This window comes from Hemitrygon akajei, chromosome 4 (genome assembly GCF_048418815.1).
Source record: "Hemitrygon akajei chromosome 4, sHemAka1.3, whole genome shotgun sequence".
NCBI classification, from domain to species: Eukaryota; Metazoa; Chordata; class Chondrichthyes; order Myliobatiformes; family Dasyatidae; genus Hemitrygon; species Hemitrygon akajei.
In genome coordinates this window covers 168,302,899-168,316,185 of record NC_133127.1, presented here as the reverse complement: position 1 = coordinate 168,316,185, position 13,287 = coordinate 168,302,899, and the positions used below count along the sequence as shown (strand labels likewise).

The window sequence follows — 13,287 nt, the reverse complement described above, 5'->3', positions numbered from 1 at the left end:
GAAAAGAAAAACCTTGGAGCTTGAGATTTGTATTAAAGGTCACAGGAGACAGCAGAATTTGTTTTATTTCACAATGGATAGAAATCCAGTAGGAATTTTTAATAGCGGATTGGGTAAATACTTGAAAGCAAAAGAAGGATAAGTATGGGAAATAACACAAAAGTGTTAGTAGTTGGATAGCTCATTTTCAAAAGCAGGCAGGGATACAATGCACAAAGGCCTAATTTTGAAGTGTAATCTATGAATGTGTTTTTAACCAAACAAGGTGGATTTGAATGCATCTGATAAAAACATTCGTTGGCACTGAAACTTCATGTTGCTTTAATTACCTAAATTATTCCAAACTTGATAGGCAGCCATCTACTATCTTACTGGTTGATCTTTTGAAGTAGTTTTGGTAACTGAAATTACTTCATTTATTTGCTCATTTTTAAATTGCTGCAATATGCCAAATGTCTTCTTTTAAGCAATTAACTTGATGGTCACTTTTTTAATTTTGCAGGTTATTTGAGACTCTTCAATCACTGTTTTGGTCAATCTTTGGTCTCATTAATCTATATGTGACCAATGTGAAGGCTCGGCATGAATTCACGGAGTTTGTTGGAGCCACTATGTTTGGAACATACAATATAATTTCTCTAGTGGTTCTCTTGAACATGTTGATTGCTATGATGAACAATTCTTATCAGCTTATTGCAGTGAGTTCTTTCTGTATATATTTCAATGTATCAATTAAAATATGTGTTCGCATACTAGTCATAAAGCTAGAGATTAAAAAATCAATACTCTTACGTAATACTTTTGTCCATTTATAATTATTAGGATATTTATCTGCCTTTTCAGTTTGTATCCTGATTTGATTCTATATTGCAATTTCTATATTATTTTTAAGTTTAAATTCAATCTGTTTAAATTGATGTGGAATTACTTACATTTGGCTATTATAAAGGCTTAAGATAGATTGTCAAACTTTATAGAAATCTTAACAGCGAGTGGGAATAAAGGGGGCCTTTTATGCTTGGCTGCCAGTGGCTAGTGGTGTTCTTCAGGAGTTATTATTGGGACTATTACTTTTCACATTATATGTCAGTGATTTAGCTAATGGAATTGATGGCTTTGTGGCAAAGTCTGCAGATGATACGAAGATAGTTGTAGGGGTAGATAGTGCTGAGGAAGCAATGCAATTTCAGAAGGACTTAGACAAATTGGAAGAACAGGCAAAAAAGTGGCAGATGGAATACAGTTTTGGAAAATGTATGCTAATTCATTTTGGTAAAAGGAACAAAAGTGCAGACTATTATCGAAATGGGGAGGTGCAAAGGGACTTAGAAGTCCTCATGCAAGACTTCCAGAAGGCTATTTTACATGCTGAGTATGTGGTAAAGAAGGCAAATGCAATGTGGCATTCATTTCAAGGAGAATAGAATATAAAAACAAGGAAATAATGCCAAGACTTTATAAGTCACTAGTCAGGGCGCATTTGGAGTATTCTCAGCAGTTTTGGACCCCTATCTCAGAAAGGATGCTTTGTCATTGGAGAGAGTCCAGAGGAGGTTCACAAGGATGATTCCAGGAATAAAGGGGTTAATATATGAGAAGCGTTTGGCAGCTTTGAGCCTGTACTCACTGGAATTTAGAAGAATGTGGAAGAAATCTTATTGAAACCTACCGAATGTTGAAAGGACTAGATAAGGTGGATGTGGAGAGGATGTTTCCTATGGTGGGAGTGTACAGGATCCTTTAATTTCCATGACCATGAAAATATTAAAGTGAAAATTGATAGTTTCCTGATTGGTCAGGTCATCAAAGATTATGGCGAGAAGGCAAGGGTATGGGGTTGAGTAGGATCCAGCAGCAGCTATTGATGGAATGGTGGAGCCGACTCAATGGGCTGAATGGCCTAATTCTGCTCCTATGTCTTATGGTCTAATATACAGTAAATGACAGAAATGGTTCAGAAAATGATTACTCCAAAAAGGAATTGCCATTCACTTTTGTTTATGGTTCTAGAATCTAAGTACAGTAAATTAAACAACATCATAAACAATAACAAGTGATGTCACCATCTGATTTGATATGTTACAGGATCATGCTGATATTGAATGGAAATTTGCAAGAACAAAACTTTGGATGAGTTATTTTGAAGAAGGTGGAACTCTTCCAACTCCTTTTAACATCATTCCAAGTCCAAAATCTGTTTGGTATTTACTGACATGGATAAGAAATCATTTATGTGTCAAAGTTTTCTGTAAGCAAAAGCGAAGAAAGCCTGAAAGTCTTGGGTCTCTTGGGGTAAGAAATGAAATTTCTTCGTGCATATTTTATAGACGTCAATATTTTAGCAAACAGTTTCATTTACCTCCTCAAATTAAAATGCTTTATATGTTTATTTCATTTATATATTTTTTTTATTTTTAAAGAGGCGTGCAGCTAATAATCTAAGACGAAATCACCAGTATCAGGTAAATGTATTTTTTTAACATCTCCGTGTCTGAAACATTTATTCATGTAAATAGAATCATTACTGAGTATCTTATAGAATCAACAAGAAGACTTTTTTCAACTCTACAGTAGGATCTATGTGCATTTTTATTTTTCTAAAATCATTAACCAATCCTTAATACGTATTTTTGTGTTTTCTAAGTTTAATTTAGGTAAGATTTGGACACATTTCAAGTTGGAGAGAAGGGGAACAGTAGAAAGAACAGAAAGATGTCTGTGGCTAAAGGGGGGCCAAGAGGAGACTATTTTGGCAATAGTAATTGTACTAGCCAATAGAGGGAGTGATGCTTCTTGTTTACAGACACTCTGTCCGGATTAGATGGAACAAAATGGTGATGATAAAAGCACAATTACTTCTGAAAGTTGATTGAAATCTTTCTGTAAAGTGTGGTTCCATCTGCCTTTGGTTTCTTCAATTTAGAGAAGATCATATGGTGAGCACAATGTGCTGCACTTAATATGAAATTAAATACTTCGTCTGAAAGGAATATTTTAGTGTGTGGATGGTGGGAAGTGAAAAAGTAAAGTGGCAGGTGTTGCATTCCCTTCAGCTGGAAATGAATGGGGTGTGTGTTTTGATGGAGATTGAAGAGTAAACCAAAGAGTTACAGAGACACAGTGCCTTCAGAATACTGAAAGGGAGGGAAAGCTGTATCTAGTAATGGCAACCTATTGAAGCTGGTGGAAATGATAAGAAATGATCTTTGAATGTGGAGGCAGTTGGGGTGGAAGTTGAGGACAGGGAAACATGTCCTTTTCCACTTTGGACAAGAACTAAAATGAGAAAAATCAAATAAACTCATTTGAGGGTTTTTCCACAATAATGTAAGGAAGTGACAATTAAGAAAAAAGGAAGATTTCTCAAAAACACTGGCATAAGAAATACAATCATCAAAATAGAGTCTTTGCAAGTATTTGCCCATGAGTTATTGGATTCACTAGGTTAGTGTTTCTTTTTATGTATGCCTGGTGCCGCATGTCATTCAACACTTATATTCTGAGTACATTTCTGTCTTCGCAACTATTAAGCTTGCAGCCACCAATTAAATGCTTCTTTGTTCCCAGAACATTCAGTTTAAACCTTCAGCATACTTTAAAGTGGTAGAAATTTTGTAACCTTCATTGAGTTTACAATAGAACCATATGTTCCCAATCTTTTATTCTAATACTAGTTGGCAAGTTAACTCTGTATGCAAACCAAATGACAAATCCCTATTTTAATGAAATATTTTATTAATCTGTTTAAAATGTATGTTTTCTGCAAAGGCACATCAACATAATATTTCATTCCAAAGCTCTAACTGCATGACAGCATAGCTTTCTATAATCTATAGTATAAGTAATGTTTCTTTTTGTTCTTCCAGGAAGTCATAAGAAACTTGGTGAAAAGATATGTTGCTGCAATGATAAGAGATGCCAAAACTGAAGAAGGGCTGACTGAAGAGAATTTCAAGGTGTTATTTTTCAAATATTGTTTAACAAATTATTCTTAGCAAAATAATATCAGTAATATACAGTATGCATAATTTTAATAGTTGCCACTTTTAACAGAAAGTAAAAAGGAAAATATCTCATTAAAGACGGATAATTCTTTTAAGAATGCTGTTTATCTGGGGAATAGACAGGTAAATTACAGATACAACATCAGCCACTATAGTTCTATATATCAGGTGTAGTGAAACCATGACTCCATTCTTTCTAAACATCCTTAATGATTTGGTATATCATTTCAACCCTGTTCTCCACCTTTTCCAAAATAATATATAATCTTGAATATTAGAAAGTTTGCATACAAAGTATTACAAAGCAGGTACGTTATTGTTGCGTGCTTGACTTTAAAAAAAGGCATCGATATACTCAAAATATTATATAAAATGAGATTTTTCTTTGAAATTGCTATTATTACTAATGCAAATTTAATTATACTCTTTGTTAACTACTAAAGTGGAGTTTTAATAATATTCTCTATGGTTTAGATACAAAACCCAATATTAAATGCCATTTACGCAGAGTGGCTGAGCAATATGGTATTTCTCTGAATATTCCTGATTTTAGCAGCTTGATTTTATGAGACTTTTAACTAAGGCTATTGATTTATCATTTAAAAAAAATATATGTTTGCTTTGCTATGGGTTCACTGAATAATTTTTTTTAAAGTTAAATTTCATTGTGATTAAAGGAACTGAAACAGGATATTTCCAGCTTCCGCTATGAAGTTCTGGGTCTTCTAAAGGGGAACAAGCTCTCTGGTGTACAGGCCTCCAGCTTTAGCACAGCATCCAGAATATCAGATCTCAATGAAGTATTTAAGAATGAAGATCGAACAACTGAGCACACGACTGTTTCAAAAAAGTTAACACATGCAAGTGAACCGAAGAACAAACTAAGCTTTTATGACTTGACATCTTTAGTTTGTTCAAAACCAATGTCTAAAGTATCGGATTCTCCAGCACCTTGTAATACCTTAAGCAATGGATCAACTCCAAAAGCAACTGACATATCCAAGGAAAAGCAAAACAGTAAAAGTATTGTTAAAGAATCTTTCAAAAATTTAGGATTTTTTCGAAGACGAACAAAACCATGCAATGCAGATCAGAACTCTAATAAGATTTTCACAGTTTCTGAGGAAGTTACACAAGAAGTAAACCTACTGAAAAACAGAGGAAACTCCAACAAAGGTGGTGGAAGAGACTTGGAGCAAACTTTGGTCAGTAACAGTGACTCAGACAAGAAAGATCTAGATACAAGTAATATATGGAAATCAGAAATAGGAGAAAAGGTTAATGTATTTTCGCAAAGACAATCAACAGATGGCACTACAAGTGCTAATTCATTAGAAACAACGGAGGATACTCTGGCAAATGAATCAGGGAATGAAGACCACGTGAACCAATGGACTGTGACACAGGGTGATTACGTGACAACTAGATTATAACAGTATTTATTTTTCAGATTGCTTTTAAAAATATGAATAAAATAATTATATTAAGAAGATATGACAAACTCTCACATTAGCAGTGTTTGTTTCTATAATTTGTTCATTTTTCTTCCTAGTGCTCTTATATGTAGAATTTTGAAATGACCCAATTTGGAATGAGCCTCTGTAACCGAGAAAAGATCTGATTAACAATCCCTCATATTCATAAGCAAAAAAAAATCGGAACAGCACTTTATTTCCTGAGAAATAATGCAGCCACTGAAAGTGGAAGAACTCCTGTTACCTCTGACATCTGTAGCATTAGCCTGTTCAGTCTACTTTCTGTGGCAAAGCTTAATATACAGATGAGTTATAAATTTTTGTCAATTAACTTTGAAGTGATGAATATACATCATTTGCAACAGTGTAAATGAAGACTATATCAGAAACAATATTTTTACAGAAGTCATTTTCTGAATATGTTTTGGCTAAGATACCATATCAGGAGTACATAGGAATTTGCTACATGTGTTTTGTTAAGATTATTATGATCTAAGTATTTTAAATGGGATTTATGTTATAGTAAAGCACAATCATTTACTTCAGAACTTCACAGCAGTACCACACCTGTAATAGGAGAAATAAGAACAGAGGCTGTTTCAGATGTTTATTGATTTTTATGTGTATAAACGAGCTCTTAATGTCCCTTCTAAAATATCTTCCTCTCATATGAATAATATTCTTCTTGATTCCAGAATGGGAATTAGATTTTTAAATCCTTTTTTCATTATCTGTACCTCAGTCTCCTTGTATATGCAAACTAAGTTTTTGCAGTTATCTGATAGTTCAAGGTGCTGATGATATTCTTAAAAAAGAGCTTCTATAAAAAAGAGACTAATGAGGCAAATTTGGGACAAATATATGGGATTAAACAGATACTGTCTTTATGAAGAATAACATTAAAAAACAGCTATACCAGAGAACTAAGCATCATGTGCAAATAAGGAACTAAAATAAATCATTATTATTTAAAATGTAATACTGAGAAAAATTAATGAACAAGAAAACTGATGAGTCTCAAGAATCTGATGACCTGAATCCCAGAGTTTTGCAAGGTGGGGTTTGATAAGTTCTGTAATAGTTCCTACAAATTTAAGGTAACAAATATGACCCCACTATTTAGGAGAGGAGGGATTTAAAAACAAAACTAATAATCTGTTAGCATGACATCAGTTGTTGGTAAAGTCTTGGATTCAATGAAGGATATCATATCAAGTAAGAAAATAGTATGTTTGAGCAGAAACACCATGGGATTTTCAAAAGAAAGCCATATTTAGCTAATCATTCAGAGTTCTTTGTCTTTGTATCTAGTAAAGTAGACGAGATGGAACCAGTGGATTAGAAATATTTGGGCTGTCAAAAGACTTGCAGTCAGGTCCCATATAGGAGATTGCTGAATAAGGTTAGAGCACATACAGTTGGAGGTAATATACCAATATGGATTGTGGTTTGGTTAATATAGAGAAAGCAAATGGTAAAAATAAATTAGTCTTTCTCAGGTTGAGATACCATGACTAGTGGGGTGCCACAGAAACTGGTGCTTGGGCCTGACTATTCACAGCAAATATCATAATGTCAGAGAGGACTGAATGTATTACTCCTAAGTTTTCATGAGACCAAGTAGGATTGTGTGTAGTGATGAAGATGCAACACAGCTTAAACAGGACATAGACATGGTGAGTGAAAGGGCAACAGCATGGCAGGTAGTCTACAATATGAAAATGTATCCATTTTGATAAAAAAGCAGAAACAGTGAGTATATTTTAATGATGATAGGTTTAGTGATGTTGATCTTCAAAGGCACCTAGTGCATTGGGTAATTAGGAAGGAAAATGATATTTTAGCCTTAATTATAAGGGCACTGAATACTGAGTAAAGATATCATACTACAATTAAGTAGGGCCTTGATAAAACAACATCTGGAGTAATTGTGTACTGTTTTAGTCTTATTTAAAAATGCATAGATTGCAGTGATGATGGTTTGACATATGAAGAGACACTGAACACAAGAAATTCTGCAGATGCTGGAAATCCAGAGTAACACATACAAAATGCTGGAAGAACTCAACAGGTCAGGCAGCATCAATGGAATTGAATGAACGGTCGATGTTTCTACCTGAGACCTTCATCAGGACTAGAAAGGAACAGGCACCCCCATTTCCTTTCCAGTCCTAATGAAGGCCCTTGGCCTGAATGTTGACTGCTTAATCATTTCTTTAGATGCTGTCTGACCTTCTGAGTTCCTCCAGCATTTTTGTGTGTTGAAAAGATTAAGTAAGTTAGGTCTCTATGCTTTAGAATTTAGATTTGATACAGAGAGGATGTTTTTTCTAGCTAAGGGGTTTTGAAATCACAAAATAAGGGCTACATTTTTAGGATTGAAATTTCTACACTCAAAGCATGATGGATCTTTGGAATTTTCTACCCTGGAATAGTGTGAAGTCTTTGTTGCTGATTGCATTTGAAACTGAAATTGATAGATGTCTGGATATTTATTACACGAGTTGAATATGCATTGAAGTAGAAGATCAGCTGCAATTTTAGTTAATAGTGGATAGGCTCAAAAGGGTTGAATGAAGTACACATATGTAGTTCCCATGATATAGCTCAGTGATGTATTACTGATGCATTGAACCCTGTGGTGGCTCCTGTAGGTTCAATTTTCACTGCATTTAACTTCAGGGCGAAGCAACATAATGCAGAGCCAAAAAGACCACAGGCATCACCAAAAGCATTAAAGTGGATTTCAAGTGATATTTATCAATGAAGTGTTCTCTCAGCCAACCTTAATGTGAGATTAATAGAGCTTACAGATCTACACCAAGCCAGAATGTCTGTGTAAACAAAGAGGCAGATCTGTAAGGATACAAACTTGGCTGATTGCAGCCAAAGATGCAAAAGGATACTGCTGTGAAATCCTGTGGCATTTGTGGGGTGGATGCTTCAGGTGTATTGCTATTAGTATCATTTATTACTTTAAAATATTCTTGTGAATGGAGCAATTAATGCCACAGTCGGACAGCATTTTTTGCTATCCTATTGCAATTCTGTCTGAAATATTGGAGTAAACAAAAAATATAAACCTGTGTGACTATTTTCTGATTCAGAGCTAAAGGAAGATGCTTTTCTGTATTCTTTGTTGAAAATCCTGGAATTATATGCAGTATTTTGGTTTTGCATTAACTGCAATCTCACTTAGTAGAAAGTAGTCTTACAGCAATATCAGGAAGTATAACCACAGCCTAAATAGTTTGATTGGTTGAAACTATGCCAATAAATTTAACACCTTAATAAAGCATTTATTTCCTCAGCTACCCTTTCATTTTCATCAATTGATACCTTCATTCAGCTTTCCCAATCAGCAAAATAACTTGGACCACAATCAAAGTTGATTCCCAATTGTTAATAAGAAGATTCTCTTTACCCTACAGGTAGGCCTTTTTTTGTGTCTTACTTTGAAATTGAAATGAAAGTTCTGCCGTTGTGAAGAACTTCATTTTGAAAATTAACCAAGAATCATGAGAATCCAGACATAGAAAGGGATATCCAAAATGGAATGCAGCTCAAAGTTGGGTATCTCAGTTTGAGTCCAGTACAGTTATGCTGCAGTTGTTGAACTATCTAATGTTTATTCCATAGGAAATAGCGTCAATGACTATTTAAAAGTTCATGTGTTGTAAAGTAGAAATACAATTTAATTGATTATCCATGCTTTTTGATATTGATGTATACAATAATTTTACAAAATGCATCTGCTTTAGTGTATTGTTTAAACTGATCCAAAGACTGTAGAAACTGAACATTTGAATAGTGGTCAAGAAACCAGAAAACTCAATTATCTCAAAGTATTTCATCAACTGTCACAAATCAATCATATCAAGGACCGTCACCTGGAATTTCTGTAGAAGTTTTCCCTAAATGTCTAAACTTTTCTAAATGTCTAAAGGATAACATTGCAAAAAATCCACCAAATATAAATATTGTCCATTGGTAAAGTAATTGGCAGGTTCCAAGTTCGTAAACTTAGTTCCCACTGATTTTTATTTAAAATGATTGTTTTGGTTAATATATATATAGGTGTGTTAGTTCTCATAAACCACTAAGGTTAAAATATGAGTTATATTCCAGAACAGAGAGGCTTTCTATGTTATCAGTTTATATTATACCTAAAATATAATACTCACTGGTATTTCAGCTTATTTGTAGGTGTACAAATTCCTTGTCTTAATCACAATTTAGGAAAAAAATTGTCAAAGTACAAAGACCTGTAATTTAAAGAGAAATCTGAGCTTTAAAATAAATATTGCACTACTGCTGAACAGGAGCACATTTTCTATTCAGTTTGAATATTATAATTTATTGTCCTATATTGATACACCCTATTATAACAGTGACAATCTTAGAACTTTTTGACTTCATACTTTACATTTAAATCTGAATAATTAAAGAATGCTGGAATGTACTTGCCTAGTGATAAAATAGTATTTGCAGCAATATCTTGAGTGTGTAGTTTTGTTATTGGGTATATAATGAACAGATGCACTTACCTTCAATATCTCAGTCTCCTGGATGCTAACCACTTAAAAATAAATGGTTTAACACATGTAGAAGAGTTTCTGTGTTAAGAGTTCATCTACAAGTATCCTATGGTTTATTTGCTTTAATTCTTACACTTTATTTATTTTTTTGGATATTAAAAAATCACTTTACTTTTTTACTTCTTATTAAAGACAATAAAACACATGTTAGTCATGAGAAAAAAATCATATACATCTTTAATGCTTGATTATTAAGTTATATCAGATGTAGACATAAAAGCATGCCTTCCTGAAATTTAAATGTATTCAACATTCAGAAATCTTGCAAATACTGTAAATGATAATGGCTGTTTACCCTTTGGAACTGGTCACAAAATTCTGCATTCTTTCTTTAATCAAAGTTATCAAGTGCCTTAAATCTACGCTCTGTTGTAAACCTTGTTGTGAGATTCTAATTTCAAATTTACTGTAAACAATGAAGTTTTTTTAAATGTAATTTGTAATGATTATGTTGGCTAGTTATTGATTACAGAGTTTAGATTTGCATCCCCATCTTGCTAATGCTGTTTGCTACCATTTAAACATTGTTTGTGATTATTCACTTATCAGATCAATGATATACAAGACTTTCTTTTAGATGTTATCCAAATCAAGACTTTTATCCATTCAGAAGATTTTAATAAATTCAGGCATGCTGTGAACATTTTGTATATCATAAAAGAAAAACATGGATTTATATAGCACTCCCTTAAAAATATCCTCTGTGCTTCATTTATAATAAATTATTTTGAAGTGCAGAGACTCTTGTTATGTGAACAAATATATATAGCTTGAAAACAATATTGTGTTAAACAAGTAATATAAAAAAATCAAATTTAATGTGTTTTCTATCTTGCCATTTAATACAGGCTTGGAAACATTCTTTGTCTTGAATCAAAGAAAAAGTTTTCAAATTTATTAATGTTCAATGCAAATGCATAACACCAAAGTAGTTATGAATCCTGACTTTTCCCTTTGCTTCATGTTCTTCGTTACATTTTATTATCCAAAGTTCCACAGAAAATCTGAATCATGGCATTAGGAATATAAGACTGTGTAACATGAAGAGGACTTGTCCAATAACCCCTTTGAGTTTTTTATGGCATTCAATAAGATCATGACTGAACCAATCTGAACATTACTATTTCTCACTCTCTTTTCCTACCTCTCGGCCCAAATCATTGACTACCCATTCATTACCATAGATGCTGCCTGACCTGCTGAGTTCCTCCAGAATTTTGTGTGTGTTGCTTTTACTTCATCATTTTTCAGGCTCCATCTTTAATGTATTCAATAACTCCGCCTCCACAGCTCACTGGGAAAGAGGATTCCAAAGATCCATTAACTTCTGTGAGAAGAAGTTTGTTCTCATTTCTTCCCAAGTAAGCAGACCATTAGTTAACCTGATTTAGGGAAACACTCTATAAGCATCCACTATGTCAGTCCACCTCAGAATCTTGAATAATTCAATAAGAGCACCTCTCAAGTACCAATAATTTTTGGCCTATCCTGCTCAACCTCTTGAAATGCCAACTTCCTAAGAAACAACAGTGAACTTTCTCCACACTGTTCCCAACACAAGTTTATCCTTCCTTAAATTTGAAGACCAAAAGTAGAATTTCAGAAGTGGTGTCATCAGAATGTGGTAAAGTTTGTTACAAATTTACCATCCTAATCCATACTCCAGACCAAGGCCAAGATTCCATTAGCCTTCCTAATTACTACCTACTTAATAGTTATCTATGCTTCAGGCACCTAAGAATCCAAAACCTATTTGTATTCAATATTTTGTGGTTTCAATGCATTTAAATAATACTCTTCATTCTTCCTTCCACATTGAATATACACAGATCTTCCCACATTATGTTATGCCAATTTGTGAACCATGAGAATTGGTCAACACATAATATCATTTTGTTTTCAAATTATTAGACTTAAAGGGCATCAAGCATATGAGCTTCATTTAGGAAGGTGGCACTCAGATAGGCATCATCTTACTAAATAGTGAAGTTACCATAAAGAGCTGAAAGATCAACTGGTGCTATTTTTAAGTTATTTATGGTCAAACTTAATAAATTCAGCGGTTCTTAGCATATAACTTATAATGGTGTAGTAATCTAGGATCCTAAATATTTGTTAAAATATTACTACGGAAACTGCTGTTAATAATGGTGATAACAAAACAATGTAATTCCAAAAGCGCTTCTTGTTCCTTTGGAGAAAGCAAATTAGCTTCTTTGACCTACAATTGATATAAGTCCCAGAAAAACAGCAGTTAATTGGTCATTTCAGAGGACATTTAAGTGACTCTTTCATACCAACGTGCCACAATAAGAAGACTTGCACAAAGTATTAGAGGAACTCAGCACGTCAAGCAGCAAAGCTGGAGAGGAATAAACAGTCAATGCTTCAGTGTTGGCCTGAGATGTCGACTCAGAATCAAAATCAGGTTTAATATCAGTGGCATGTGTTGTAAAATGTTTTTGTTTTGTGGCAGCAGTATATTGCAATACATAATTTTAAAAACTAAATTACAATATATAAATTGTAGTGCAAAAAGAGAAGGAAAAACAGGTAGTGTTCATGGATTCGTTGGAGAGGAATAGACTGTTTGCTCCTCTCCGTAGATGGTGTCTGACATGCTAAGTTCCTCCAGCATTTTGTGTGTTACTCAAGATTTCCAGCATTTTCAGAATCACTTCTGTTTATAAATGGCTTGCTTTAGAATTTGATAGAACAAACATTCAACCAACCTTTCAACTCTATAAGATTCTCTTTGATAACTCGTCTCATTCATTAGTGACCTCAAAATCTAAAATCTAAGTTTAGCATCTGTATTTTTTTTCTAGTTTATGAATCAGTATTCCTCCATGCTGAACATCATTTGGAAGAAACAAAAGGAAGCAAGAACATACTCTTGAGTGAAGCACTTTGATGTCTTATCACCAAATATAGTTCAGTACACCAATATGAACTAAAATGAGTCATGAAGGCAGCATAACTAGAACATTGTTGGTAAGAGACACCACATTAGGAAATATCTATCCAATTTTGATAATATCAAGATACCTAACTCAGCAAGTGCTATGAAATAATCATTGATAAAATCATAGAGTGAGGGTGATTTAAGCCCTCCTGAAATATGACAAACCTATTCTTAAAAGCACCCAGATATTGGCTATGATAGGTTATCATTGGCTATGATAGGTCACACTACTTATACAATTTTTG

At 33.6% G+C, this 13,287-nt stretch overlaps 1 protein-coding gene across 3 annotated transcripts in view; it reads left to right on the top strand.

The window, feature by feature from the left end:
• LOC140726919 (short transient receptor potential channel 4-like) overlaps window positions 1–10,770 on the top strand; it is a 101,985-nt gene extending 91,215 nt beyond the window's left edge. For all 3 annotated transcript variants that reach the window (XM_073043919.1, XM_073043920.1, XM_073043921.1), the window contains 5 exons: window positions 503–698; window positions 2,086–2,292; window positions 2,421–2,462; window positions 3,867–3,956; window positions 4,682–10,770. In XM_073043919.1, coding sequence (XP_072900020.1) covers window positions 503–698; window positions 2,086–2,292; window positions 2,421–2,462; window positions 3,867–3,956; window positions 4,682–5,437 — 1,291 coding nt within the window. In that variant the 3' untranslated portion in view covers window positions 5,438–10,770. The remainder of the gene's footprint in view (window positions 1–502; window positions 699–2,085; window positions 2,293–2,420; window positions 2,463–3,866; window positions 3,957–4,681) is intronic.
• Window positions 10,771–13,287: the final 2,517 nt, after the last annotated feature.